The sequence below is a fragment of the Ursus americanus genome, chromosome 14 (assembly GCF_024610735.1).
Source record: "Ursus americanus isolate L20-20 chromosome 14, mUrsAme1.1.p, whole genome shotgun sequence".
Taxonomy (NCBI): domain Eukaryota; kingdom Metazoa; phylum Chordata; class Mammalia; order Carnivora; family Ursidae; genus Ursus; species Ursus americanus.
Window position 1 is genome coordinate 44,655,049 of NC_142140.1, and position 26,798 is coordinate 44,681,846.

Genomic DNA, 26,798 nt, shown 5'->3' on the forward strand with positions numbered 1-26,798 from the left:
GAATGATCTGGCAAAGACTCTAGTTTCCTGAGAGCTCAGGTCATGGCTGGACTAAATCCTGTCTCTGAATTATCACCTTCAGTCTCCGGAAGGCCCAGCCCTGATGCTCCCTCACCAGGCTGGCCTCCAGACACAGCCCCGTTTCTCCCCCACCCTCCAGCCTCACCCGAACCGCACAGGGCTGAAGGCAGTGTTTGGCTCTGACTCTACCAGCCTGGGGGCTCCTGCGGCTTCTTGGGGCCTGGCCTTTTCCGGTGCGGGGTAGGTACCAGCGGGGAACTGGAGGGGGAGTTTGCTGCGTCACTACGCCTTCCAGACTGACCTTCCTCTCCTGCTCATGTGTTTTCTGTGGCTCTCAGGAACCTTCAAAGACCCTCCCATACTGCTGCCCAGCCCGAAGGGCAGCGCTGGACACGGTGGACGGCAGACGGAGGGCAGACGGAGGGCAGCCAGGGTGGGCCAGGACGGGTCTTTATTTGAGTTTGGGCATGATGCGGATGAAGAGGATCATGCTGATGAAGATGAAGCAGACCACGATGAGCATGGCCCAGAGCAGCCAGTTGACCGACTTCTGCGCGTGCTGCTCCAGCCGCTCCGATTCCGTCTTCAGCTTCTCCAGGTTCTGGTCAGCCATCTTGAGGGAGTGTGACAGGGTCTGTGGGTGAGGTGGGGAGCGTGTCAACAGCCCTGCGGCCTCCAAGTGTGGCCTCTCCCTGCCACCCAGGGGGGCAAGACTGCTCTCTAGGCCCTTGCTGGTACTGTGCCCTCTGCTGGGTATTCCACCTTTGCCTTCTATCAAACTTCTATCATCCAACAAAGCCCTGGCCACAATGCCCCTAGGCTGGGAAGCCTTCCTGGATGTCCCAGGGCAGAGGCTGGAAAGTTCCCACAGTCCTCACACCTGGTTGTCCTTCTTAATGACGCTCTGCGCGGCCAGCGTGTTGGTCTTGAGGCTCCGGGCCAGGCCCAGCATCTCCTCCGCCAGCTTCTCCTGGAGGTTCTGATGTCGCTGCAGGACGAGGTCTAGCTCGGCGGCCGACTGTTTCTCATCCCCTGGTCTGGGCCCTGCCGCCCCGCTGACCTCATACATGGGGGGACAGGTGGGCATGAGATGGGGTGGGGGAGGGGAAGAGACCAACATGTTCCCAAGGAACCCAGAGATTACAGCTCTAGCCACGGCCCTGCTTGGGGCTCCGTTTCCCCTTCTTTACTTTGGCTTTTAGGAAGAGCATCCCCCGAAGTGGCTTTTGCTCGGTGGCTTGGATGCTTGTGGGGGCCCTCATGGTTAGGTGCCTCAGTGGCCCAAGGTTTGTCCAGCTGCACCTTCCCCCCAACCCAAAGGCTGAAGACACTCACGTTCTCTTCCTCAGATCCAGCTGGGGATCTGGAAGTGAAAAAAGGCAAAGCAGGAAGAAGAAGAGAATTGGTTTCCTGTTTTCTGGCTTCCTAACCATTGCCTGCGATGTGTCTGCTACTCATAATATCATTTCCCATCTAGTCAGCTGCCCAGTGAGCTCCTGATCATGCTTCAAAGCCCTAGCTCAAAAGCCCTCTCTCTCAAGAAGTTTTCCTCACCCCTATCTGGGCTCCCCCGGGCCCCAGGTCCTTTCTGCTGGCCTAACCTTGGCCCTGTGGCCTGGGAGTACCCAGCTTTATTTCCTCTGGGGACCAGCTCCTTTGTCCTGGCACCCTCATCAGGCATAACTAGGTGACACCCCTGGGGCTATGCTCCCTGGGCTGTGGAAGATCCTGGGGGAGCCAGGTGAAGGCTATGAGGCAGCGTGACAGTTAAGCTTCAAGTCCTGTTTCACTCAGGGCGACTCACCTCCAGCAGAGTCCTATGGGAAAAACAGAGAGGCATGAAGTCACCTACCTTGTCCTGTCCCCCCAAACTGTCCTTTCTGCTCTCAGAACCCCCCCACCCCAACACACACTCAGTCAGGGCCCCGGGCAAGTCCCATGACCTCTGGGCCTCAGTTTCTTCATATTTTGAAGAGTTTACCCGATCCACATAAAATGCTTAAAAAGACACTTGTCATCTCATTTTACAGATGGAAAAACTTGTCTATTTGTGGCAAGATGAGATAAAGTCATCTATCTGTGGCAAACTCGCCTATCTGTTGCTCTGGGCCAACTCTGGGGCTTAACTAGATATGTGCCATTTTCGCCTTGGACCAAACTCCTATACATTCAGCAAATTCCTGGCTTGGCCTTTCTGTTGGGAAGCCAACTGATGGCCCAGGGCAGAGGCTGTTGGGCCCCCTGGGGTCCCTGCACCTGCCAGCATTTGTTGCTCTGGCCACACCTACGCATGAAACTGTCCCGACCAAAGGGTTCCCAGGGACCAGGGAGGAAGCCCTACCGTGCCTAGAAGCTCACTCCTCATTTCGCTGGTGTACCGAGCCCGAGACTGCAGATGCACGGTCTTCGTGGCAGGCACACGCTCCTTGGCTGTGGTGGGTACACGGCCAGGGGCCAGAAACTGGTTGGCTAGTGCCTTCTCTGAGGCGGAGGTCTGCAGGAGAGGGAAAAGGGGTCACCAAAGGGGCAGGTCCTGGGCAGGTGAGTGTGATGAGGGCTGAGGAAGTCGAGCACCCCGGCTCACCAGCTTCTCTGCCTGCAGCATCCCCTTCAGGAAATCTACCTTGCGGGAATATTCATTGATCACCTCGGAGGCTGGTTTGCTGGAAGGCGAGAAGAGGAAAAAGAAAACCTGCCCACTGTTCCTAGCGGGAAGGGTCTCAGCAGGAGCTGGAGCACAGGGATTCCCCAACAGGAACCGGCCCTGGCCCCGACTCCCATCCCAGCTTTGAAGCCCCAGTAGTGCCTGCTCTCACCTTGCCTGGGCTTTCAGGGCCTGCAGCATGTCCTCGAGGGCTCCCACGTACTAGGGAAGGAAAGTGGGGGTGTAAGCCTGGTTTGCCACACCCTCCCACTCCTCCCTGTCCTGCTCAAAGTGGGGGTGGGGGTAAGGGGTGGGGGCGTCGGGGCCAACAAGGGGCGGGGCCAGGACGGGGGCTGGGCTGAAAGGGGAGGGGCCACGTGCCAGGGGGCGGGGCTAGCTGAACTCGAGGGAATGGGGCGGGAGCCGCAGGTGGACGTGGCGGAGCCGGCCGGAAGGGGCGTGGTCAGAGCGGCTGTTAGGTCTGGGGCGTAGGGCCCTGTGGCCGTTAGCCTCTGACGCCGCAGTCCGTGAGTGGGGCTTTGCTTGACAGTACAGATTTCCCTCACCTTCTCCAGACGCCACTCGTCCGGGTCCCGTTTCTCCGCTGCCATCGCCTCGCAGCGGCACAGCAACCGTACTAGGTTCAGCTCCAGCCTCGACGCTGCCATCATCTCTCGGCGGTATCCTGCCCCTTCCGCCGGCGCCATCTTGGAGAGGGGCGGAAGTGTCCTCATTTGGGCTTCTTCCGGGCGCGTCCGCCACTCATTCGCTGTTGCATCTTTGGGGCGGAACTAATGTTTTGTTTCAAGGAGAGGCAGTAGCCTGTCTGTATTCACTCAGGGCTGAATCGCGTTTTCCCCCCTCAAGCGTCTTAACCCTTCCTGAAGGGTTAAAAGGACCGGTCCTTCGATGTCAGGCCCATGTGCAGTATGTCCTCTGTCTATTCCTTTCCTCCTACTCAAAATCCTCCCCCACGCCCACTCCTGCTTGGGTTCTTTCCCACGCTGAATTCTTCCATATCCAGGCAGCCTTCCCCCGTTCTTCCCGGGGTACGGGCCTGGGACTAAGGAACCCAAGGCTTAGGGGCCCATCCAGAGTTTGTGGTTATAAGCTTCCGGGTCTGACTCTGACTCCACCCCCCGCAGTGGCCCTGAGGAAGTTTAACTTTTCTGGGCCCGGTTCCTCCTTTGGGAAACGGGTGGTGTGACAAAGCCTGCCTCAAGGAGGGACATTAGCTAGCTCTGGGGGTAGGAGGTGGGGCAGGATCACCCTTAACACCCAGACCCCCATGGAGAGACCCCCCCCCCCTGAGTCCCCAGGCAGTCAAGGCCCATCCTGTGACACCCCCCCCCCCCCCACACACACCGGCCCATATGCCTGCGGAGGACTGGGTAAGGATTGGAGCTTCGGAGGGACTGGGAGGGACTGGAGTGTGGCATGCGGCACTCACCCCTCTTCCCACCCCTTTAGTCACCTGTATCCTGGCCACACAAGTGGGCCTGATGCCTTGCAAAATACTACGTGGATGAAGGGGTCAGTAGAGGCAGATGGCGGCAGGCTCTGAATCCCAGCCCTACCCCATCCCAAATGCGTGGCCTCCAACAAGCCTCCCAGCTCTCCCTCATGTGCCCTCTGGACTAGGGTTCTTCGCTGTCCCCGCACCCCAGACCCACGGGCCCCACCTGCCAGCAGGTTCCCACAACTGCCCATCTGATTGCAGCCTGGGAGCTGGTCTGAGAGGGGATGGTGGGGGTGTGTGGATTCTGGCTCTGTTGGGCCCACCAGGAGCTGATCCCTTCATAGGGAGATGGCCCTTGTAGCTGACATTTAAGCCCTAGCTGGGGAGAGGCTGGGTGCTAAAACAGGGCAACAGGAGGCAGCTCCCAGGACAACAGCCTCTTTGCCAACCCCTGCCCCCGCCCGCCATCTCTAGATCAATGAATAAGCACCTCCCGCAAGAACACCACCCTAGTGTGAGGAGTTCATGTGAAATTCCAACAGCAGCGTTTGCTAGAGGATCAACGCAGGTCCTCCCTGACAAGGGGCACAGCACCACCCCACCCCTCTTGGCTAATGCCACTGGGTGGACCCCCACCTGCCAGCCTCTCCTCCTCCAATGAACTCTGAACCCAGTCTGAGCAGGAACTGCACGCAAACACCTTTCAGGCACTTTTTATTTTGCATGGCTTGTGGGGCACCTGGGGCACCTCTCGTCCCAGACCTGTGGCCATGTGTCTGGGGAGTGAGCCAAGCCTGAGAGAGGGGGAGCCCAACTCCAGAGATCCCCAGGCTGTCACCGTTGACCAGGAGGAATGTCCAACCCCAGGCCTTGCCCCACCCCCCGCCTGAGAGTGGTCCTGAGTCGTGGCTCCTGTTGGCCACACAGAGTGGGCAGTGTGCCGAGGGTGGCCTCCTCTGGCCTCCCGAGTCCGGGGCACGGTGGACAGAAAAGTGATAGCCACATTCAAGTCTCCCTGGGATGTGAGGTCTGTGGTGGAGGCTGCAGGTGGAGGCTGCCGACTGAGCCCCTCGTGTCCTGACTCCCGCCACCAGCCTGATCCTCAGAGAGGCTCCAACACTCCCTCAGATGCATGCCAGCTGGCCAAGGGATGCGTCTGAGACACACCTGGGGCAGTCGGGGGCCCCAACGGTCCAAATCTCTTGTGCAAGGCCCCGGTCCTCAGACTGTGGGCCCTAGGCCGTCCTCAGGGCGGGTCTGAGCCCCCGACGTGCGGCGGCTATGCAGGCTTTGCTCTGAAGACTCAAGTCCAGGTTATAGGGAGATGTAGGGCGTTAATATAAAAGTTTGTACATACACGTATAAAAAACAATTTGGTCTCTTGTTAAGGCTGTTACAGTTTAAAGTTATGTAAACCACGCACAAAGAAACAGTTACCATATAAAACAAAGAGGGAAGTGGGAGATGCCAGTTGCCAGGCCGCCCACCATGATTTGGTGCTCTGGGTGGGCGCATCTATGTGGCGTGGGGGCTCAGCAAGGGCGGCCGGGCATTGGCTGGCCTCTCCCTGCTTGGACTCTGCACTTGGGGCTGGTGCCCACCTCACATTGTCTTGGAGCTTTTCATTCGGGATCCTTCTCAGCCAAACGCTGGCTCTGCAGCTCAGTGCCCAGCTCTGGCACCGGCTGGTCCTCAGACTCGCGGGGACTCCGGCACTGTGGGCCCTCAGCCGTTGGCCTGGCCCGAGGTGGGGGGCAGGCAGTAGGTCGGGGGGTCTGAGTACCTCCGCTTGGCCCCAGGAGGCTGGTCGTCCTCATCCAGGGGCTCCCGTGTGCCCTGCACGGGCAGGTGAGCGCTGGGTGTGATATACACAGAGTGTACCTGGTCCGGGCGGCGGGCAGGCGGCTCTCGGCGCCTCACTGGGGCAGCAGCCTCCTGGGCACCCGGTGCCCGGCTGGGGAGGTGGGAGGGCAGGCCGGGTGGGAGCTTGATGTTGGTTGTGGGCATGATGGGGGTCCGCCGGGGGGTCTTCACTCTGACCGTCACGAAGGACGACGGCCTTCGTCGTGGAGGGGCGGCTGCCACGGGGAGGGGGCTCAGGGCGGGCGCGCCGGGGCTGGGGAGAGCAGGCGCGGGGGGCCCTTTTGAGAGACAGATGGCAGGGTTACTGCAGCTTCGGGGCCAGTAGATGGACCCTTGCCCCCGGGCCTGCCGGTGGTGGACATGGGAAGGAGAAAAGCAGACACGGCCTTAATACTGACCTTCTGAGGCCCCCCGCCCGGCCCGCTCTTCCAACAGGCTCTCGGTGCTGGCCGACGTTTCTGAGTCCAGGTTTTCCTCATCGGAGCCCCGAGGGTCCAGTTCCGGCAGCCGGTAGGTGATGTCCTCCCTGGGGGGTAGGGGATCATGGTGTCCAAGGCTGTTCCCAGGGTGAAAGACCACCAACAAGAGTGCCAGGCCAGCAGGGGGCGGAACGGGCCTTCCTAGTCCTGGATGGGAGTCCCTGCCCTCAGCACCCCTGGCACCCATCCCCAAATCACACCTGGCCCAGAGAAACTCCGGGGAGGACTGTGTCAGGCTGCTGAGGGAAGCCGTCCACCTGGCCCTGTACTGAGCTAGTGATAGGCTCCTGCCTCAGGGCCTTTGCAAGCGTTGTTCCCTCTGCCAGAGTGCTCTACCCTGTTCCTAAGACTAGGGTGGCCAAGTGGCCCAGGTCACACCTGTCCTCCTGGCATAATGTTAATGGCGTCCCTACTCACACTCACATGTTGACTGGGTGACAGATTAATTGGTCACCCTAGCTAAAACCAACTAGAAGACAAAGTTTGGGCACTACTCCTCTGCTGACCCCGGTGGTCAAGCAGGGCGTTGAAAGAGAGCCCTAGGCTGCATTTTAGGACAGCAGCTCCCCCATAAGGCAGGGACCGGATGATGGGAATGAGCCTAGCCCGTCAGCCTCCTAATGGCCACATCCGCTATGCAGAGGGGCCTGGGGATGGGGGCCGGATGGCATAGCCCAGGGAGGAAAGGGGACAGAGACACTTGCTTCTCCTCCTTGATGGACTGGATCCGCTCAATGAGGATCTCCTTCTCACGGTCCTCGTCGCCGCTGGGCACTTCCTCTTCCGGCAGCACCCCCAGCTCCTCCGGGCCACCAGCACTGCTCGCCCGGGCCTTGGGGCTCTTGTTCTACGACAGAGAAGCGGCAGGTGTGGCTGGCCCTTCTGGGTGCGTGGGCCTGGTGCTCCCGGGAGGGGAGAGGGTGGTGTGAACAGCTTGGGGGGGGGGTTAGTTCTCATGTGGGAGGGTGGGCTTAGTGAGGCTGCTCCCGGGATCACGTGGGGACCGAGTGGCTGGTGCTTGGCTGATTAGTCATCCTCCGCGCAGGTGGTCAGCAGACAGCAGGCCTCCCCCAGCATGCACTTCCAGAAGGTTAGGACATGCTGTCTATCTTATGAGACCATGGGCACGAGGGGAACCCAGCATGCACTGCACCCGGAGACATGCAGGGCGGGCCCACGGAACGTGTACCTACCAGGACCCCCTCATAGGGAGACGAAAACCCCAGTTTGAGAGGCCATGGCTGGGGAAGAGACGAACAGAGGGTGACCACACAGGGCCACGACCACCACATGGGCACTGAGCCACATCGGACTGCGGGGACAAGGACAGGGTCCTCCCATGGGAGCCCAGGACCTGCCCCTGTAAGTCCCCCAGCCCCAGTGCGGGGCCACTTCAGTGGTGGGGATTTTTCCCTGTGGAAGGGGCTGGAGGATGACCCGAACTATCAGTGAGTGGATGACAGGTCCCCTGCTGCCCTTCGAGGGGCAGTCAGCATGAGGCTGAGCGAGGAAGGCGGTCATTTAGCCGATGTGGGGAAACTGGCCCCCGACCATGCTCCCATGAGGCCCTTGGCCAGGCGGCTAGTGGCCAAGAGTATGCAGGGTGTGCAAGGGGTGGAGAAGTAAGACCCCACCCCGCCACCCAAGCCCCGCGCGCTCACAGCGTTCTGTCGCAGGAGGGAGAGCCTGCGGAAGGCAATGCTCTCCGCGGCTTCCAGCTGGCTGATCTCCTCCATCTTCACCTTGTACTTCCGCATCTGTTCCTTGATGAGCATCTCCACGCAGCTGCAGGGAAGGGGACTCAGTGACCGTCCGTGGGCTGGCCGGCGTCAAGGCCTGGCGTCTAGGGAGGCACTGGCTGGAGACCGGGGCCCGGGACAGAGACCCAGGGACCAGGCAGGGTCACAGACACAGCTGTGGGCCGTGGCTCCCATCCCCGTGGCGGTGCACTAGGTGACCTTGTGCAGCTCACTCCACCTTTCTGAGCCTGAGGCCAGGTCTCAACAAGCCTCCCGGTTTGAAGGAGGACACGCAGCACCGCGGATCAAAGTGAACCAGTCCCTCACAGCCCCCTGCAGGGCGGGGATTACCCCGCGGCACACAGAAGTATGAAGAACAGGGAGGCTGCGTGACCTGTCGCAGGGGCTGCAGGCCACCCACCCCTAGGGCTCCAGGAGGTGCGCCGGGAGCGCTAAGTGTGGGGGGGCAGGCTCCTCAGCCCGTATGGAGAGGCAGTCACAACTCAGGGTTTTCCATCATCACAGCCGCATAAGAAAAAAGGGAGCAAAGAAGGTGCTGGAAGAGGCTGGAAGCAAATCTCTCACTACCCGGGTAGTGTCAGGACCACACAAGAAACAACTTAGGGTGACAGGTTCTTAGTTTTACAACTTGAAGCCTAAACAGTATCCTCTTAGTCACTGACATCTGACGACTTCCGAGTTTTTTGGAAGAACTCTTTGAAAACTTTTGAAGATGGTGCCGGGGGCAGAAGAGACCCTCAGACAGCTGCTTCTTTCCTGACAGCTCTTGCTGCTACTGGAGGCCAAGGACGTCGGGCTTCCCCGCCTGCCCCTCACCCTGCAACTGGACAGGAGGACTTTCTCCTTTCCTCTGTGTTCTTTAGCCTCAAAAGCACTTGGCAGGGTGGCCCTAGCTGCTGGGGGAACTGCGGGGGGGGGTGGTGGTGGTGCCCGGCACCTAGCACTCACGTGGTGACCTTGAGGACGTCCTTCATGCTGGTCAGCGGGTCAGAGTTGTCGGGGCAGCGCAGGAGGCAGGGTGCGAAGATGATGGCTAGAGCGCTGGGCGACATGCGGTTCACGTCCTCCAGCAGGGCCACCCTGCGTGGTGAGCGGCAGTTAGGGGTGGCCAGGGAAGCCCCCAGACCCGAGGCCGGAGCCCTGGGGTTGCCGCGGGAACGGGGCCGCCGCGGGAACGGGGCCGCCGCACCCTGGAGGTGGGCAGGGGTGGAGAGGCATCACCATAGAAGAGCCTCCCAGACCCCCGAACATAGGCCCAGGTCTTGGGGCAGAACCACCAGAGAACGCCGGCCCCAGGCACACCGCGGCGGGGCTCCGGATGGGGACCCCCACCCCGCAGACAGCAGGCGGCAGGCACTTGCTTGACGAGGTGGAAGATGAGCCGCTCCAGTGAGTTGTGGTTGGCCTCGGGCAGGTGCTCCAGCACGGCGTAGATGGCGGCCAGCTGCTCCTGCTTCTCCGGCAGCTCTAGGAGGGCCCAGGCCGTCAGCTCCCTGGAGGCCTGGCCCGGACGCGTTCCCAGGCTGTAGGGGAGCCTCCCGCTGCGTGCGGGCTGGGACGGGTGCGTGGCAAGCTGCAGGGCCACGGAGGGGGGGGTCCCGGCCCAGCCCTCAGCTAGGCACCTGCGCCAGGCCAGCTGCTCCGAGCCTTGGTTTCTCAGCTGTGCCTTCCCGACTGGCCACAGTGAGCGCTCGTGGCTCCGACCCCCACCGTGGCCATCCGCCTGCCCTCCCTGCTGCTGCTGTGGGACTCACCTACGGCTCGGAGGAAGTCGCCGTACTGGGCGAAAGTCATGAGCGGCTCCGGCAGCTCTCGGAGCCACTGCTTGAGGACACCGGTGATGGCATGGATGGGGAAATTCTCCAGCTTGACGGCTGCGGGGTCTGCGGGGAGGCCGGGCGGGGGGGGGGGGGCAGGTGAATGCAGGCAGGAGGGCAGTGCCTGAGCCCCCCGCCCCGCCCCGGTGTCCACCTGCCCCCGACACCCACCTGTCTGCAGTGCCTGTCGTAGCTCCCGTGTGCGGTTGGCAGCGCCTGACTTGCGGTAGAGGCCTTCGGTGTACAGGCCGTGCATCTCCACATGTTCCAGAAGCTTCTCCAGCACAATAGGCACGGAGACCTTGTCATTGGTCAGGCTGTCCACGCACACACCAAAGTGGCCTGGCTCGGCACCTGGCTCGCTCTGTAACACCAGAGGTGGGGGTCAGGTCTGTGTGGGCTCCCTCCCTCCCTGCCCCTCATCCGCCCTACAGGCTGCTGGGGGTGCCCAGCTGGGGAGGTGAGCTCCCTGGCCGCTTGGGACCCGGCCTCCCTTGTGCACAGAGCTGGAGGCTTCCCTCCACCTGGAGGAGGGAGGAGCAGGCCTGGGGGTTGGAGATGCACCTAAGCCCAGCCCTGCCTCGGGGACCTCAAGGGGCTCTGGACCAGCCCTCCTGTCGGCTCCCTGCTGACACCCAGCCTTGGCCTGGCACCAAGCACACCTTCTCCTCCCCATCCCTTGGGATGGCCTTCCCAGGTGTTCTGGAAAGTTCCTGGCCCTGGGGGCTGCTCACCTTGCTCCCGCATGTGTAGGAGCAGTAGGTCTGAATCTTGTGTACACACTTCTTGTGGCAGGTCATCTTGCACACTAGAAGGTCATGGGGGGGAGGTCACAGATGGTGCATCGAGGGCCCCAGGTTCCCACGGACAGGCTTCTGAACTTGAGACATACGAATTTCTGCCCCAATTCCCAGGCAAGGAAGCCATGTGGGCAGATGCTCACAGCTGGTGACAGTTAGTGGTGACAGACAGCCTGGCCAATGGGACAGGAGCAGGGTTTGGGGGGGGCCATCCTTGAGAGAGAAAGCCATCTGAGACCAAAAATGAGGGGGCACCGTCCCTGTCTCAGGACGGTGACAACTGTCTGAGTACTGGTGACAGACATAGGGGGATACACAGGGACTGAGGAGACAGGAGGCCCTGGGCGGAAGAGAGGCCCGGCTGATCACGGCAGGAGCCCATAACCGCCAGAGACCCGACTGACTGCGCCCAGGGCCAGACCCTCCTGGCAGCTGGGTCAGCTAGGGCTGCGTCTGTGTCTCAGGGGTCCCCTGGGGCTGACTGGCCTTGCCTGCCACATGGGGGAGGGACTGCGGGGGTCTAGGGAGGTGCTGGCTGTTCAGGTAGCAGGAGCAGCGTGCACGTAAGCTGGGAGGTAGGACATGGGGTAATCTGCTGAGGTGGGTGTGTGGAGGGCAGGGTGCAGAGGTGGGTGGGGGCCTCAGGGTGACTGGGAGGACTGAGTGGGTGAGGCGTGGCCAGGGCAGTGTTCCAGAAAGTTTCACCCCATGGCTTGAGTGAAGGCCCTGGTGCACACTCAGGGGTTGGGGACGTGGTGGGGGCTGAGGGGGTGTCGTGGAGCATCAGGGGGCATGGTGGGAGGGTCAGGAGGTTTGGTGGAGGGTTGGGGGGGTAAGGAGCACTCACCGCTGCAGAGCAGGGCCTTGTCCATGAGCCAGATGTAGGAGAGGCACTGCTCGCACGACTGCGGGATGCTCACCTGGTAGCTGACGAACACGTGCCCGTTGTGCTGCTGGACCTGGGGGGCCACGGGGGAGGGCGCTCAGCGGCGAGGGGAAACCCTCCACGCTCTCACCGTGAGGCTGCCCAGCCTGAACGCGGCGTGTGGCACCTCAGGGCCGAGGTTCATGTTCACGACCAGGGTCCCCTAGGGCGGGGCGGGAAAACACGCTCACACACGCTCGCACGCGCCCAAATACTCACGGCGCGATCCTGCTTCCGCTTCTTCTTCTGCGCTTTGCTCTGCTGTGAGGGAGCACACAGGCGGAGCCAGTGAGGGCCCCGGGAACACCTCCACCTCCCGCTGCCCGCCGCCCCCACTGTCCCCGAAGTGGCACCACCAACCTTGGGCGGCTCGAAGTCATTCTTGGTGTGCCCGCGGGTGAACTCGTCGAGCAGCGACTGGAAGAGGTTGAGGACCAGGTTGGTGTCCTTTTCCCCGCGCTCGGCCGCCAGGTTGTTCACGACAATCTGGTAGTTCTCCATCAGGTCCTTGTAGCCGACGTGGATCTTCCCGTTCTGCGGGGATGCAGGTGTGACCCCCATGGGACAGACAGATGGGGGTGCCCTGGCAAGGGCATGGGGGTCCCCACAGGGGTCCTCCCCAGGGCTGGGGGCTGCACGTACGGGGACGGAGTACATGGTTTTGAGGTTGCTCCTGAACTTCTCGGTGGCTTCTATGAACAAGCTCTCGATGGGAGTCTTCTGAGAACGCAGGTCGTTTATCTGGAGAAGGAGAGAGACATGCCCTGACCTGGAGTTACCTCAGGCTTGGCATCTGATTGCCGGCTGCTCTGCTCTGTCCCAAGTCTTTCCCTGGCTCCTCTGGGATCCCAGGAAAAAATTCCAGGCCCTCTGGCTAATCCTGGTCTTTCCAATCCCTTCAGTCCAGGTTTAAACTAAACACCCAAACATTTGGGGCTGGATTACACTGGGGGTGTGGAACAGCACTCCTGGCCCCCACCCACCCGATGCCAGCAGCACTCCCCAGTCATGATAACCAAAAACATCTGCAGATGTAGCCATCGGCCCCCTGGGACACAACCGTCCCTGAGGCCCCTCCTGCCACCACACACAGCCATGCCGCAAATGCGTGCGTGGTGACCGATTCGCCTCCGCTGTATACACTAAGTGCTCAGTCAGCATCTGCCCTGACAGCCTATGCGTTTTGTAAAAGTGTATTCTAAACAAAATGAGTTCACGGCCAGGGCTGAGCCACAGCGAGGCTGCAGGACCGCGGAGTCACCCAGTGGGACTCAGCTGTGGCTGGTGCCCTCCTAGTTCCAGGTACTTCCATTTCCGTCCGTGTGAGAGAAAACAGGCTCCCAAGGGCGCTGGGAGACGACACACAGAGTGTCTTCAAACAGCAGATGCTGAACTTCCCGGGCAGGTACTGCCGGATCGAGTGCATCTGCCTCGTGCCCAACCTGCACGCACAGGTGCGGCGGATGACGCCGGCCCAGGCCACAACCCCTTGCCTGAGGCCCCTGGGACAGGCGTGTCCCAGAATCAGGTACCCCGGATGTAACACTGTTCCACAAGTTCTGCGCAGCCCCTGTAATCAGACGCGCTGACTTTTTTTTTTTTTTCAAAGTAAGCTGTACACCCAACAAGGGGCTTGAACTCACGACCCTGAGATCAAGAGTCACATGCTCTACCGACTGAGCCAGCCAGGCGCCCCAAGACACCACTGCCTTTTCACATGAAATGTAAATATCCACGGTGAGCAACATGAAGGTAGCGTATAAACATTCTCTCGTGAGTCCAGGTGGAAGTTTGCAGTAAAAGAGCCAAGGTCAACTGCTTTCTGGAACTTTCTGTGTTGGAATGGTGCCGCTGGATCTTCTGTTCCTGGCACACTAAAGGCCTTGGTGTGGCGGCTCCGAGAGTACCGGGTGGTGACAACTCTCCTGGGGAGGCCTAGGTCTCACCCCGCGTGTGCCCCCAACCCCATAGTTGCCCCAGGACGACCCACCTTGTTGAGCAGGAACTCATCCAGATACTTGAGCTCGTTGGCGTTCGTGATCTTGCGGAACACTGATTCTCGCCACTTCTCTGACACTGTGATTTTGCCGATCTTGAGGTTTCGGTTCTTCTTCCCTTTGCCTCCTGGCTCCTTGGCGTGCTTCTCGCCTGCTGGGTGGCGGTGCTGGTGGCTGGAGGAGGCTGGAGGGAGAAGGAGCAGCTGGTGAGCTGGGTTCCGGGAGAAGCAGGGTCCCACACGCAGACAAGCAGGACCCTGCCCTGTTGCAAGCTGGGGTCTGCAGTCAGAAAGCACCCTGGGGTTGGTGGGGGGGGGGGCGATCCAGGACCAGCCCCGAAGCTCTGTGCCCAGTACATGTCCCTAGGGACCCTGGTGGCTCTGCCCTCCATCCCTGAGGCCGCCAGCGACCAACCTTCTAGATTCTTTTTTGTGGTGGTGGCTTCTACCACAGTGTGCCCGGGCACTGTGTTCTCGGTTTCCTCCACCCCCTCCAGGCTGGACTTTTTATCCTTATTCTTATGCAAGAAAAGTCTTTTAAAAGTGGATCTGTAGGAGAAAGTAAGGAGTTTCGTTTAAGTCTCGAGAAGCACCAACAGAAGCAAGGCTGAAGGAAAGGTCATCTTACTATAAAGAGAAAAATCACCCTTTGCTTGGTTATCCACGGAAGGTGCTACTAAAATTGAGACTGATTTGCGTGAACTGACAGGGGAGTCAGGTGAAAAAGCAGACACAGTGCAGACATTACAGCGTGAGCCCATTTTCATATTAAAAAAAAAAATGAAACTACCCTCTGCCCCCTTATGTGTGTTTATGGGCCTGAGTTTTAGGAAAGAAAATCAGAAAGAATGAAAAAGTATGCGCCGAGTGGTGTGCCCCATGGAAGATGTGTCGGTGTGCTCATGTCAGGACCTGTGAGTGTGATCGTACTTGGGAAAAGGGTCTTTGCAGATGGGACTAAGTACTACGTCTCACGCTCCGAATGTCTGTCTCCCCCCAAATTTATACGCTGAAGTTGTACCCTCAGTGTGATGGTATTGGGAGGTGATTAGCTCACGAGGGTGGAGCCCCCATAATGGGATGGGTACCCTTACCAAAGGGGCCCCGGGGAGCCCCCTGGCCCTTCCTGCCACGTGGTGCCCCAGTGAGAAGGTGCCATCCATGAACCAGGAAGTGGCCCCCAGCACATACTGGTGCCTTGACCTTGAACTTGTGGCCCCCAGAAGATATGTCTAGAGTTTAAGCCACTTCGTCTGTGGTGGTTTTGTGCCAGTAGCCCAAATGGACTAAGGCCTCAAGATGAGGTCATCTTGGATGACCCAGACGGGCCTTACGTCCAGGGACCAGCACCCTTATGAGACAGAAAGAGAAAACACAGAGGAGAGAGGAAGGTCCTGTGAAGATGCAGGTGGAGATCAAGGGTGGTGCAGCCACAAGCCGAGGATGCCTGGAGCCCCCCAAAAGCGGAAGCAGCGAGGAGCGCCCTTCCCTAGAGCTTCCGGCGGGGCGGCCCTGCCAACACCCTCATTTTGGACTCCTGTCCGCCAGGACTGTGAGCAGGGAATTCCAGCTGTTGGAAGCCCCCTGGTTTGAGGTGCTTCGTTTTGGTGGTGGGGTGTCCCCGCAGTGGTGGGCACTCTGTGAGCCCGTTCTAGACCTTCCTCAGCCTCCTGTCCCTGCATTCAGATTAAAGCTCCCCTGTCCCATGGCCCATCCTCTCTGCTCCTGTGATGGAACCATCTAGAGCACTTCTGCAGGGGCTTTCTGGGGCCAGAGCCTTGGCCCAATTTCTTCTCTCCAGGGACCCAGGAGGGGCCCCGGAGGTAGGGGGAGCCGGGAGCTAGTTCTGATGGATAAAAAGCCAAACGGAGACTGTCTATCTGTGGACCCAGAGGAGGTGACCCAGATTGGCTCTAGGCTGCAGTGGGAATCATGACGCTGGCACGAGGCCACAGTAGCACGAGGAGGTGACGACCGGGGCTCTGTGAGGGGCCACTTATCCTAGACTGGGAACACCTGCCCAACTGTGCTTCATAAACACCATCAGTTTAGGAAATGAGACAGCCCTGAGATGTGCGGGTCCTGGCAGGGACCCTGGGCATCCTCTGGTGACCGGAGCCCCCTCCAAAGCTCACACTTACTTAGAGTCGGCCTGGGGGCCTGGGGACAGCCCGGAGTCTGTGCCGACAGATGTGTCGCCTGACTTCTTCTTCTGGACGGCCAGCTTCTTGGTGCTGGGCTCCCCGTCCACGGTTTCTATAGAAGGCTGCAAGGGAACAGGGCTGGGTGAGCAAAGGCAGGCAGGACTCGCTGGAGGGAAAGCAAGGGCGCTCTGCTCACCATGCCGTCCATCCACCAACTTCCCTTCTCTTTTAAGCTGCACTTTGGGCAGAGCCGGGGCAGCCAGGGTGGGAGCTGCAGCCTGAAGCTTTACCTGCATCTTGGTCTGGGATGGGGACGGGAGGAGCTTGGAGACATCACTCGTGGATAAGGAAATGCGTCGCTCCCTGCGAGATCACAGAAACGTGGCTTTTATTTACAAGAGCAAGTTAGGAGATGTTTTTGGTTGTTCTGACTCGGGTGGGAGGGGCTTGGGCATCTTGTGGGTGGAGAGCAGGGTTACTGCTCCACCCTCCATGGTGCATGGGGACAGCCCACCCCAGAGAACTAGCCGGCCACAGGTGTCGTGAGAGGCCGAGAAAGCCCAGCCTGGCAGAAGGCCTGCATCTTCTTCCATCTCTTCTTCCCTCTGGCTAAGCAGGCCTCTGGGAGGAGGGGCTGGGGAACTCGGGGTCACCGGTATGTAGCCAACTAAGGGTCAGGCAGAGTGGGTCAAGAGCTGAACCCCTTCTTCAATTCCTGGGTGAAGGTAATCACCCCTTTTCTCTGATAAGGACACGGAAACCCAGGCAGACCGGGGAGTGGGATGTTGTCCTGACAGGCTGCCTCCCACAAAGCCAGGGGATTTCTGTGTGAACACAGCTCATTATGGGGTGGGGGTCGGGGAGAGGACTCAGGGTCCCAGCTGGCCCCAGGCTCCGTGGCTCCTGGCAGATGCCAAATCTTCACGTTCCCCTGTCCCTCCTTCCTTCCTCCTTCCTCGGGACTCCTACACAGCCGGTGTTGGCTCTCGGGCAGGCACAGAGCTCACGTTTTGGGGACATGTGGCACTGCCTGGGTCCTACTGCTAGGCCTCTGTGCATGCCTCCACGCTGCCCACCCAACTCAGCCTGGCACCCATGGTGTTCAGACAAAGGAGGGCCCGGGGCTTACTCTGTGGGTGTGAGAGTGGCCCGGTGCCGCTCGCTGAGGTCCAGGGACTGGCTCAGCATGGTGCTCGAACCAGGAATAATCAGCTTCTTGCCCCGCCACAGCTCCACGGCGCTGGCCAGCCGCTCAGAGTCTGGGTCCCGGTACCGCTGGATCTGGGTGGAGCCTCCAGGGCTCTCAGGCCTGTCTTGTGCCCTCAGTTCGCCCCCCAGCTTGCCCTTGTCCTTGGGGGTCTCAGGGGTGGTGCTGGGGGCCGGCACACTGACCCTACTGTCCAAGGGTAGGCTGGTTGGCCGTTCCACGTGGCCAGGCGTTAGGTCCCCACCCTGTGGCACCTTCAGGGTTTCTCCAGAGAGCTGGCTGGCCAGCATGGCCTGCAGTGGCTCCTCAGGCTCCTTCTGAGAAGCATTCTCTGTCTCTGTCCCCAAGTCTGAAGGGCTTTTGTCTTCTCTGTTCTCCTTTCTGTCTTCTGGGAGGCTCTCCTCTTGCTCTAGCACAGTCCTTCCAGAAGGTTCTCTGAGAGCGCTCTCTTCCTTGCAGGACTGTATGTGTTTGTTTTGGAGCTTCACGTGCTCCAGCCCCCTCTGCCGCCGTGACTCGCGCTTCTCCCGGCTGCTGGGCACTTTCTCATGACTTTCAGCTGCAGTTTTCTGGGGTGGGAGAGCTTTTTCCGGGCTGGGGACCTCCTTTTCTGGTTGGGAGCGCTCTGCCAGGGGCTCCTCGCTTGGCCACACCTCGGGTTCCAGGGAATGCTCCCTGTCCTCCGATGGTTCTGGGTCCTGCCTGGGCACCTGCTGCTGCTTGGCTGCCTGGCCCGGGCTGCCCTCTGCCGTTTCTTCCCTCACGGCTTGCTGGGCTTCCCTCTCCTCTGCAGCCTTCTGCTTCTCTGCGACCATCTGGCTGAAGCTGGTGTGAGAAGAGTAAAGGGGGCGGGTTCAGGGACAAACGTGCACGTCGTTTCCAGAATCCACCCGGGGTGTCAGGGACCCCCGGGCTGGTGGCCAGGCTCTGCCCCTGCCAAGTGGGGTAACCCTGGCCCTCAGAAAGGCTTCTGGGAAAGGTGGAAATGCCTCAGCTAGGAAAGGGAGCTAGAGGAGGTGGCCCCTTATTGTCACGGCCACCTCTGCCCTGGGTCTTCCTTTTGTGGGGGGGATCTGTTAAGAAACCCCTAAATTCCTTTGGGGTCCCTGGCCGGGTGGATGCCTGAGCTTCATATATAAGCATGGGGTGAGGGGCACCCGCCACGGGCTGGTCTTAGCAGCCTGAACCCTCCACCCCTGAAGCCAGCTGTTTCATCAGCGGGCCCAGGGTGGGTGGAGACAGTGAGGGAGGTCCCTGGCAGGGACCAAGTCCCGCCAACAGTGACCTCGGTCTTCGTCTACAGGTGCTGCCCACCAGCCCTGGAACATCTCTCTGGGGCCGTGTGTGTCCAGGTGGCCAGACTCCTGACAGCCCCTCCCAGATTCCCTCACCTAAAATGAAGTCCTGGTGGCTCCACTGGCCAGGTGGCGTCTCAGGCAGCGTTTGGGTGATGTTCAGGGCCAGGGTGGGGGCTGGGGGAGGGATGGGAGGGGTGGCCTTGCTCTGCTCACCTCTTGCGCTGAAGGTGACCCCGGCAGAGGCTCTGCAGGCGGATAATGCTCTGTCTACGACGCCGGTAGGCCACCCGTTGCCGATAGCCCCTCCACGCAGCCTGGAGGTACACGGCGGCCTGTGTCCTCTCCAGTGCCCGTCGGACGCGGTAGGACCGCCAGCAGGCCTGCGGGTGGAGCAAGCGTTCAGGGACTGCGCAGGACCCAGGCAGGACCCAGAACCATTGCAGGGCCCCTGCGGTACCTGGATGGTGATGGCTGCCTGCCTCATCTGCAGGAAGTGCCGGCGTTCCAGCACCATCCGGAACCAGCTCTGAAGGAGCAAGATCTTCCGCACGACCTCCCGGTGCAGCGTCTCCTGCAGGGCTTGGCGCTCTGTCTCCTTCAGGAAAACCTGGTGGGCGTGGGCACAGGAGGGGTCAGCGCAGCCCCCAGAATCCCTGTGCCCCAGAAATGTGTGAGACCAAGCTGGTGTGCCGACTGACCTGACCAACGGGTTTTAATATGTCGAGAGAATTCTTGTAACATGAATTTAGATCAGGGGCATTTGGTACGTTCACAACATTGTGCAAACATCACCGCCATCGAGCTCCAGAACATTTCCACCCCCATCCCCGTGAGCAGTCACTCCCCCTTCCCTCTCTGCCCCAGCCCCTGGTAACCCCTGATCCGCCTTCTATGGATTTGCCTGTTCCTGGACGTTTCATATACACGGGATCACACGCAAGGTAGGCTTTCATGTCCGTCTTCTCTCACTCAGAGTGTTTTCAAGGCTCATCCGTGACATAGCGTGTAGCAGGGCCACACAATATTTCCTCATATGAATGGCCCACAGTTTTGGAATCCGTTCATCAGCTGATGGACCACACGGGCTGTTTCTACCTGGCTATTGTGACTAGTGCCCCTACGGACATGCGCATGTAAGGATCTGTTTAACCACTTCGTTTTCAGTTCTTTGGGGTCCATACCCAGGAACGGAATTGCTGGGTCACGTGGTAACTCGAGTTTTAGCTTGCTGGAGAACAGGAAGGGACTTTTCACATCAGATGAGGCCCTAACGGGAGCTAACCTTAGCCCTTGTTGGACAAGGACAACGGCTGGCACCCCAACAGTAAGAAACAACCAGCACGTACCTAGAACTGGTAGACGGTGTCTGAAAGGAACACCAGAGAAGGAAGCCTTCTGTCAGACACTAAAAGCTAGCAAGTGGCCTCTGAACACCCCGCAGGAACCCTGGGCCGTGTGAGGGAGTGGGAAACGGGAGTGATGCCCGAGCCCCGCCCCTGAGATGCACCCCTGTGCCTTCTGGGAAGAAAGAATGTGCTGGGCCCCAAGAAAGACACTTCCTCGGCAGAGCCCCTTGTCTCTCAGCGTGTGGCCTGGGACCTGAGGCCATGGGAGGACCCTGTGTGTGGTGGGAGGTGGGGTGTCGGTTTGTGGTCCCCCCACCCTGATAGGCGGTAGCCCTGACCTTGGTCTTCCCGATCTGGTAGTTCCTCTTGTCCACGTCCATCTTTTCCAGCAGGGCAGAGATAACCTCCCTGCAGGGCTGGGCGTTCTTGGGCAGCAGCACCTGGAACTGCTCTGTGAAATCCTGCAGGATTTGGGCCAAGAGAAGAGAGTCTCTGTGGAGGGTTTCCAGCACCGGCAAGGATGTGACACTCCAGGGACTCCCTGGCCAAGCCAAGTTTCCAAAGCCGGAACGGTACTGACAAAGCGAGAATCTCAGGCTCTCTGAAACAGCCTAAAGCTTCAGAAAGACCCGCCCTCCCCACACCACTGCGTCTTTCAGTTCCTTGGTGAGTGGCTCTTAAGGGCCTGCCAGTGCTGGCACTGTTGGGGGTGGTCAGGAAACTGGGCTGCCTTTGGGGGGCTCACGGTCCATGGCTAAGTCGAGAGCTGAATCACAGCTGGAGAGACACAGCTTTTACAAGAACAGTAAATTTTTATTGTAAATAAATCTCAAATTTTTAAGAACTAAGCATTAGTAAAATACACCGGCATTTCCTCCCATTTCTGTGATTTTGCTTTTCCTATATCTACAGGGTCAGAGATGGTATTTCCATTCTGGGGATGAGAAAAAGGGAGGTGTGCCATGATGCAGCCATGTCCCCAAGGCCATATGCGTACAGCTGGATTGGGAACCAGGTGCCACCACCTCTAGCTTTAGGCCCAGTGCTGACTCCAGTGCTCACACTGGGGATGCCAGCTCAGGGCAGGAGCCATGGGTTCTCAGCCCAGGCCGGCTTCCCAACGGGGATGTGTGGCGATGTCTGGAGACACCCAGGGTTCTCCCAACTTGGGAAGGCTGGGTGCTGCCAGCATCGAGTGGGTGGAGCCCAGGGATACCGCTCAATGTCCCATAATGTATAAGGCGGCCCCCACCGAAAGAATGACCAGGCAGCCCCCAGGGTCAATGGTGCTGCGGTCGAGAAACTGCTCTAGCAGTTTGGGCTTCACTAATTTGAGATCACTAATGATCCTTTGTGTTTCTAAAAACCCCAGGGAGCCATCTCTGAAGTTACCACCTCCCTGGCAAAAGAGGAACCAGGACCACTTGCTGCTGGTTGGAGGAATAGAAGAGATGGGTATAAAAACATGTGTCACTGAAGATGGTCAACAGAGGGCAGAGCTGTGCAGGGATCTGCTTGTGGAACACCCTCTTCCCAGCATGGCTCGACACCTCTGTATCCTTCCGGGCTTGGCCTGGGCCCAGCCACCTCTTCTGAGGACACTTGCTGCTCCCTACCCCCTCAACGACAGAGAATAATCTGGTATAAATGCCAACAGTGCTGGGGTGGAGAAACCCTGGTGTGAGGTGACCCCCTGGATTCATGTTCCAGAGCAGCACTCTCTAGAGAGGGAGGTGGCCGGCCCCCTGCCGCGTCACGACAGCCATGCGGGGGCCGCCTACCTGGAACGTGTACTTGGCGCTGTAGCCTGACCTCCGGATCCGCACCGTCTCCAGCATGCCCGTGTAGCGCAGCTGCTGCAGCACCAGCTCGTCGTCGAAACACAGCTCTTTCTGAAACGGGGTAGGGGCGGTCAGGACACAGCCCGCTGCTGGACCACGAAGCGTCCGCGGCCGGGGAAGGGGAGCTGTGGGGCAAGGTCCTGCAGGATTCCAGACAAGAGCACGGTCGGGGAGCAAAGGCGGGCTCCGGCGGGTCGGGACAGTCCCAGCATGGCAGCCATGGCCACCCGGGGGACCCATCTTTCCTCGCTCCAGACCTTCTTTTTGGAATAAAGAGGTGGGGCTGCTCGGCAGTGGTGCTTAAGGGATTCACCTCTCCTGGAAAATCTGGCATCTGATCTGCTCTATTCCCTGGTGTCTGGGAGACACGTGCCTTCTTACTGGTTAAGTTAAGACGATGTGCTGCAAAGAGTTCTTAAGGCCTCCGATCAACACCTGGTGCTGAGCTCATACTCTGCGCCAGGCCCTGGGGTACATACTAGGGATTCGGCCCAGAGGAAGTAAGGTCTGGAGGTGGGAGCTGGGCGCGTATGTGAATAGGGCAGACACTGCCAGGGCCCCCTGGAAAGGGTCTAACAGGTGAGGGGACCCTGCTGAGTCCTGAGGAAGAAATGGGCAGGGAATGGCCGGGTGAAGGCCCAGAGGAGGATTTTTGCCCAGGACAACAGAAACCGCAGAACCTGGTAGGGAGAAGCTGGGCTCTGGATGTTGACAGAGCATCCCAGGAGCAGGGGAAAGCCAGGGAAATGGGAAGAGTAGAGGCAAAGGGGGTAGGCTCAGATCCTGAATAGCCCCCAGCAAAGTCCTCAAGGGGGCAGAATGGCCAGTGGACCCACGGGGCAAAGGAAACCTGGCAGCGAGGGCTGAGCCACCACTGGAGCTCCGTGAGTCTTTCTAGAAACTTTCAGATCAAATGAACAGCAGGCTCTATGCTTCTGCTGCATGACCCTCCCTTCTGGCACATTTTCTATGCTGGCCGACTTGGGGATGTACCGAACAGCGTGCTTGAGCTGTCCCTCCTAGGGCTCCTCCACGTTTCAGATGAGGTCCCTGCTGTTGGTTGGCACCTGGCTGCCCTCACTGCTTCCTGCCGGACCCCCTCCACCTCAGGCTGGCCATTTATGGTTCCTGGAAACTGTGTGAACACTTGGTTCCTTGAGACTTTTCCTGGCCCTCCAAGAGGCCACAGCAACACAGGAGCACGCCCTGCTGAGCTGCCAGACTTTGGCCTTCACCTCCCGGAAGACATGGGAGCTACTCACCTTCTCGGCATTGGAACGGATGCAGCGGATAAAGAAAGGCTCCGCCTTCCCCAGTGCCTCCAGGAGCTTGTTAAGGGACGTCTGGGGAAAGAGGGAGAAACCTTAAGCTGAGACCCCCAGAGGCAAGCTGCTCAGTGGGAGGGGACCCAGGTCACTCGCTGACATCACTGATGCAGAACATGGGAGGTTGTAGCTGGGTGTTCTGACTGGAGGCTGCACTACCTCTGGGAGCCCTAAAAAGAGCTGTGGGGTCCCCAGCACTGACAGCTGTCATCTTCCTAGGGTCTCCCAGCTTTTTGTCTCAGTGGGAATGTTGGGGGTGGGTGGGACCAGATAAACTCCTTCTGGGGATTTAAAATGCTGGTCAGCCTCAGAAAGAAGCACAGGTTTTGGTTTTGGTCTGCTGTTTACAAAAAGGATTTGCAGGAGCTCCCAGGTGAGGGTATTACAAAACATGCCAAGGTGGGCACAAAAGACTCAGACTGAGGAAAGAGGAAAGGGACAAAAAAGGTAATGAATGGTAAGTAAGGATCAGCAGCAGCCTTTGGGCCCCTCTTAAAAAAAAGTGCCTCTGAGCTTCCTGGCAGCCAGGGAAAAAAGGGAAACATGATCTAACAACACAGTTCAGTGGTCGCCTTAATGGGCTCACCTGCTATTTTAACTCAGTGGTTCACAACGGGGGTGATTCTGCCCCACCCCCCCAGAGCATGTGGCAACGTCTGGAGACATTTTTGGTTGTCACAACCAGAGGATGCTACCGTGTGTCCCATAATGCACAGGATGGTCCCCACCGTGGAGAATGATCCAGCCCCAAATATCAAACAACGCCGAGGGCAGGAAGCCCTAGAATAACCATTTGTCGGGTTTGTTGTGGCCAAGGCGCGAGAGCAGCAGGCAGAGCTCGGCGCCACCCCCGGCCTCTCTGGGCTGCCTACCTGGAACTGGGCGCTGATGCTAGGCGGCTTCTTCTTCTTGTGTAGGTGCAGCAGGGACTTGGTGGTGCGATCGTGAAGAGTCATGCTGATGATGAGTTTCAGGGACTTGGAGTCCAGCAGGTTCTAGGACAGACACATGGGGTCTGGCCTGCCCTCCTGGGGGGCCCCAATGGGCACCGGGAGGCATCATAGATGCCCTGGAGCCAGGACTATGCTCCCAGGGGCAGCAGCTCTTAGGATCAGTCTCAGGACAGTGCTGCTGGAGGGCAGGGGTTGGTGGGTTTGGCAGGAGGCAGGGGCAGCCCTGGGGCTGGGCCTGCGCTACGCCTCACACATGGCCCCAGCTCCGGGAGGACTGATTACGGCCCCTTTTGCAGCCCGGATGGCCAGAAGCCAAGAGCTCCAGAGTGTCACCTTCCTCCTGGACGTGACCCCTCCAGGGGCGCCAAGTCCCTGGCACTTTTGCAGGAGCTTCTCTGGCGGGTTCCCCCATGTGTGCCAACCCTTAGTATCAGCTCACAAGAGAAACTAGCACTGTCCCATCTGTTGGCCAGACTGCTAGGTTTTTCTCCCTTTTGCACATCTCACAATCTGTCTGCACATTGTACGTGGAGACTAGACCGAGGCTGGGTGCACTTCACCCGAGGCCAGCTGCTGGGGTCCAGGCTACTGGCCACACATGGTTGCCCCCCTTCCTGGTGGGACTTCCCTGGCTGAAGGGCCTCCTCTCCCAGAAACGCCTGGGAGGTGCTGCATCCCGTGCTGCCCTCCGGAGATAGCTGGTAGCTAAAGACCCCCAAAGTCAGGACAGGAGGGTCCCATTGCCTTTGGGCAGGAAAAGCTCTTTGGTGCTGTTCACACTCCTCGGCTCCCGTGGGATCAGGCCGAGCCCGCCTCCTTGCTCAGTCCTCCCCCTGCCCCAGCCTGTTTCCCCACCTCTTCTCAGGTTCCTCCTGGGAGCTCCTGTCAACATGCTTGTGCAAATATCCCCAGCACACGCCCTGCTTCCGGGAAACCCAAAACCGCTCCAAATCACTTCGATTGGAGAAATTATTTTTGGAGGGGAGCGGGCGGTGATGGCGGGAAGAGGAAGGAACTAAAAAGATGGAGATGTGAAAAGTGCCTCGCCCCCCTCCCCTGGCCCCCTATCTTCCAGAAAGCAAGCTGAGTAAGGTGCTCTCAAGACGGGCAAAAGCAAGGTGGCCTTGGGCGGTGTCGCGAATGTTTACCTTTGGAATGAGCTGCTTTTGTTTGATACCTTTACTTTTCCTGTCAAAATATTAAAAATTTTTTGTGAACAGAAGGAACACGGTGTCTGGATCCGGGTTAGTTCAGCAAGCCATGCCTCGCGGGTTAGACGGAGCGAGAGCAGAGAAAGCAGAGTCAGGGCGCACAAGTGCAACGAGGCCGCCGCGCCGCCTCTCCGAGGCCCTGGTGGGCCCAGCCCATGCACGCAGGAGCATCTGGCTCAGGGCTGCTGGTCCCCGGCGGGGCAGAACGTGCGTCTGTGAGAGGTCAGCCACGGGGGAGCTGACAGGTCTCAGAAAATGACAGTGGACTGCCCCTTGTGGAGCTCGGAGGGACCCACCACCGTTCTGGCGCCTACCAGGTGTCCTGGCTCTATTCTCTACACGTTGGGAAATGCCAAGTAGGCCCACAGAGCCCCTGCAGGACCCCCTGGCAGGCTGTGGGGGGATCTGCCCGGAAAAAACTGAAATGGGGCTTGGGTAGGAGTACATTTTAGAATCATGCTGGTGCAATGGAAAAGACAAAAGCCGATCTTTTGGGCACGGGCAGGGGTTACGGCTCTTATTCTCAGACACTTCATGGAATCTTGCAGACAAACAACATTTTTTTAAGTTTGCAGCTTGGGGACGCCTGGGTGGCTCAGTCGGTTAAGCGTCTGCCTTGGGCTCAGGTCATGATCCCAGGGTCCTGGGATGAGTCCTGCATCAGGCTCCCTGCTCAGCGGGAGGTCTGCTTCTCCCTCTCCCTCTGCCGCTCCCCCTGCTTGTGCTCTCTGTCAAATAAATAAATAAAATCTTAAAAAAAAAACCCAAACCCACACAACTTGCAGCTTGGCTCATTTTTAAAACCAGCTGAGGAGGGGCGCCTGGGTGGCCCAGTTGGTGAAGCGACCAACCCTTGGTTTCGGCTCAGGTTGTGATCTCATGGGTTGTGAGATCAAAACTCCATGTCGGGCTCCGTACTCAGCGGGGAGTCTGCTTGGATTCTCTCCCTCTACCCCTCTCGTGTCTTCTCTTAAACAAATAAATAAAATCTGAAATAAAAACCCAACCAGCTGAGGAGATGGTGCCCCACAAATGAGCAAGACGCTTGGTTGTGAGGTCCTATGTTGTCACATTCTATCTTAACCCACATGAGGTAGAATAAGCATAATAAAAACGAATTTGAGAACCGGTTCTCTTGTGGGCACAAGCCCTGAGTGGCTCCGGGCGCCCCACTGGCCGAGGCTGCTGCCCACCTGGTGCTCCGCAAGTCGTCACCCTTGCTTTGCAGACAGAGGCCAAGAGCTCAGAGCACTCGGGCCACGTGGCGAGTGGGCGAGAGAGAGACCAGGTCCAAAGCTGGTGTGTGTGGTTTCTGGGCCCTCCCTACCACATTCGCCATCCACACAAAGCAGGGCCGTGGATGTGTGTGAAATCAGACGCCCTCCTTCCGAAAGCTCCTTCCTAAGCTCACAGTGGCAAGGGGTGGGGGCAGCAAGCCTTGCTCTGCACGTCTGAGGGCAGAAAAAGAGATGCTCTGTGGGAGGAGCGTTCCTGCGAAGCTATGCCGGGCACTGGGGAGCTGGCAGGGATTTGGGCCATGGGGAAGACACTGGGGCAGGAGTGTTACGAGGGCCATTTAGCAGAGGCTGGCGTAAGAATGGAACCACAAGACAGCACGTTTGCAGCGGCCAATTCAGCACGACAGGAAGCCCGCAGGCTGGGGTCCTGGGAGCGGGGGGAGGCGGTCGTTGCACTTGCTGCAGGGGTGG

At 59.2% G+C, this 26,798-nt stretch overlaps 2 protein-coding genes across 9 annotated transcripts in view; both read right to left on the reverse strand.

The window, feature by feature from the left end:
* Positions 1–455: 455 nt before the first annotated feature.
* USE1 (unconventional SNARE in the ER 1) lies at positions 456–3,715 on the reverse strand. The gene is made up of 8 exons (XM_045778753.2): positions 3,232–3,715; positions 2,838–2,887; positions 2,606–2,684; positions 2,363–2,515; positions 1,826–1,838; positions 1,357–1,384; positions 902–1,076; positions 456–655 (listed from the first exon to the last, which is right to left on the reverse strand). Exons 1-8 carry the CDS (start codon positions 3,397–3,399, stop codon positions 473–475), a joined length of 849 nt encoding a protein of 282 aa, XP_045634709.1. The 5' UTR covers positions 3,400–3,715; the 3' UTR covers positions 456–472.
* Positions 3,716–4,821: 1,106 nt separating this feature from the next.
* MYO9B (myosin IXB) overlaps positions 4,822–26,798 on the reverse strand; it is an 85,472-nt gene continuing 63,495 nt past the window's right edge. For 6 of the 8 annotated variants that reach the window (XM_087867181.1, XM_087867177.1, XM_087867180.1 and 3 more), the window contains 26 exons: positions 25,027–25,066; positions 23,798–23,920; positions 22,863–22,943; positions 21,541–21,651; positions 20,098–20,220; positions 18,871–19,020; positions 18,627–18,793; positions 17,038–17,940; positions 16,199–16,271; positions 15,906–16,030; positions 14,180–14,313; positions 13,759–13,949; positions 12,411–12,509; positions 12,129–12,302; positions 11,988–12,029; positions 11,691–11,802; positions 10,778–10,851; positions 10,215–10,407; positions 9,981–10,109; positions 9,588–9,693; positions 9,175–9,306; positions 8,128–8,251; positions 7,660–7,707; positions 7,171–7,313; positions 6,386–6,513; positions 4,822–6,265 (listed from right to left, as the gene is read on the reverse strand). In XM_087867181.1, the coding sequence (XP_087723307.1) occupies positions 5,850–6,265; positions 6,386–6,513; positions 7,171–7,313; positions 7,660–7,707; positions 8,128–8,251; positions 9,175–9,306; positions 9,588–9,693; positions 9,981–10,109; positions 10,215–10,407; positions 10,778–10,851; positions 11,691–11,802; positions 11,988–12,029; positions 12,129–12,302; positions 12,411–12,509; positions 13,759–13,949; positions 14,180–14,313; positions 15,906–16,030; positions 16,199–16,271; positions 17,038–17,940; positions 18,627–18,793; positions 18,871–19,020; positions 20,098–20,220; positions 21,541–21,651; positions 22,863–22,943; positions 23,798–23,920; positions 25,027–25,066 (4,141 nt within the window). In that variant the 3' untranslated portion in view covers positions 4,822–5,849. The remainder of the gene's footprint in view (positions 6,266–6,385; positions 6,514–7,170; positions 7,314–7,659; positions 7,708–8,127; positions 8,252–9,174; positions 9,307–9,587; positions 9,694–9,980; positions 10,110–10,214; positions 10,408–10,777; positions 10,852–11,690; positions 11,803–11,987; positions 12,030–12,128; positions 12,303–12,410; positions 12,510–13,758; positions 13,950–14,179; positions 14,314–15,905; positions 16,031–16,198; positions 16,272–17,037; positions 17,941–18,626; positions 18,794–18,870; positions 19,021–20,097; positions 20,221–21,540; positions 21,652–22,862; positions 22,944–23,797; positions 23,921–25,026; positions 25,067–26,798) is intronic. The other 2 variants (XM_087867178.1, XM_087867179.1) reach the window with 2 other exon arrangements.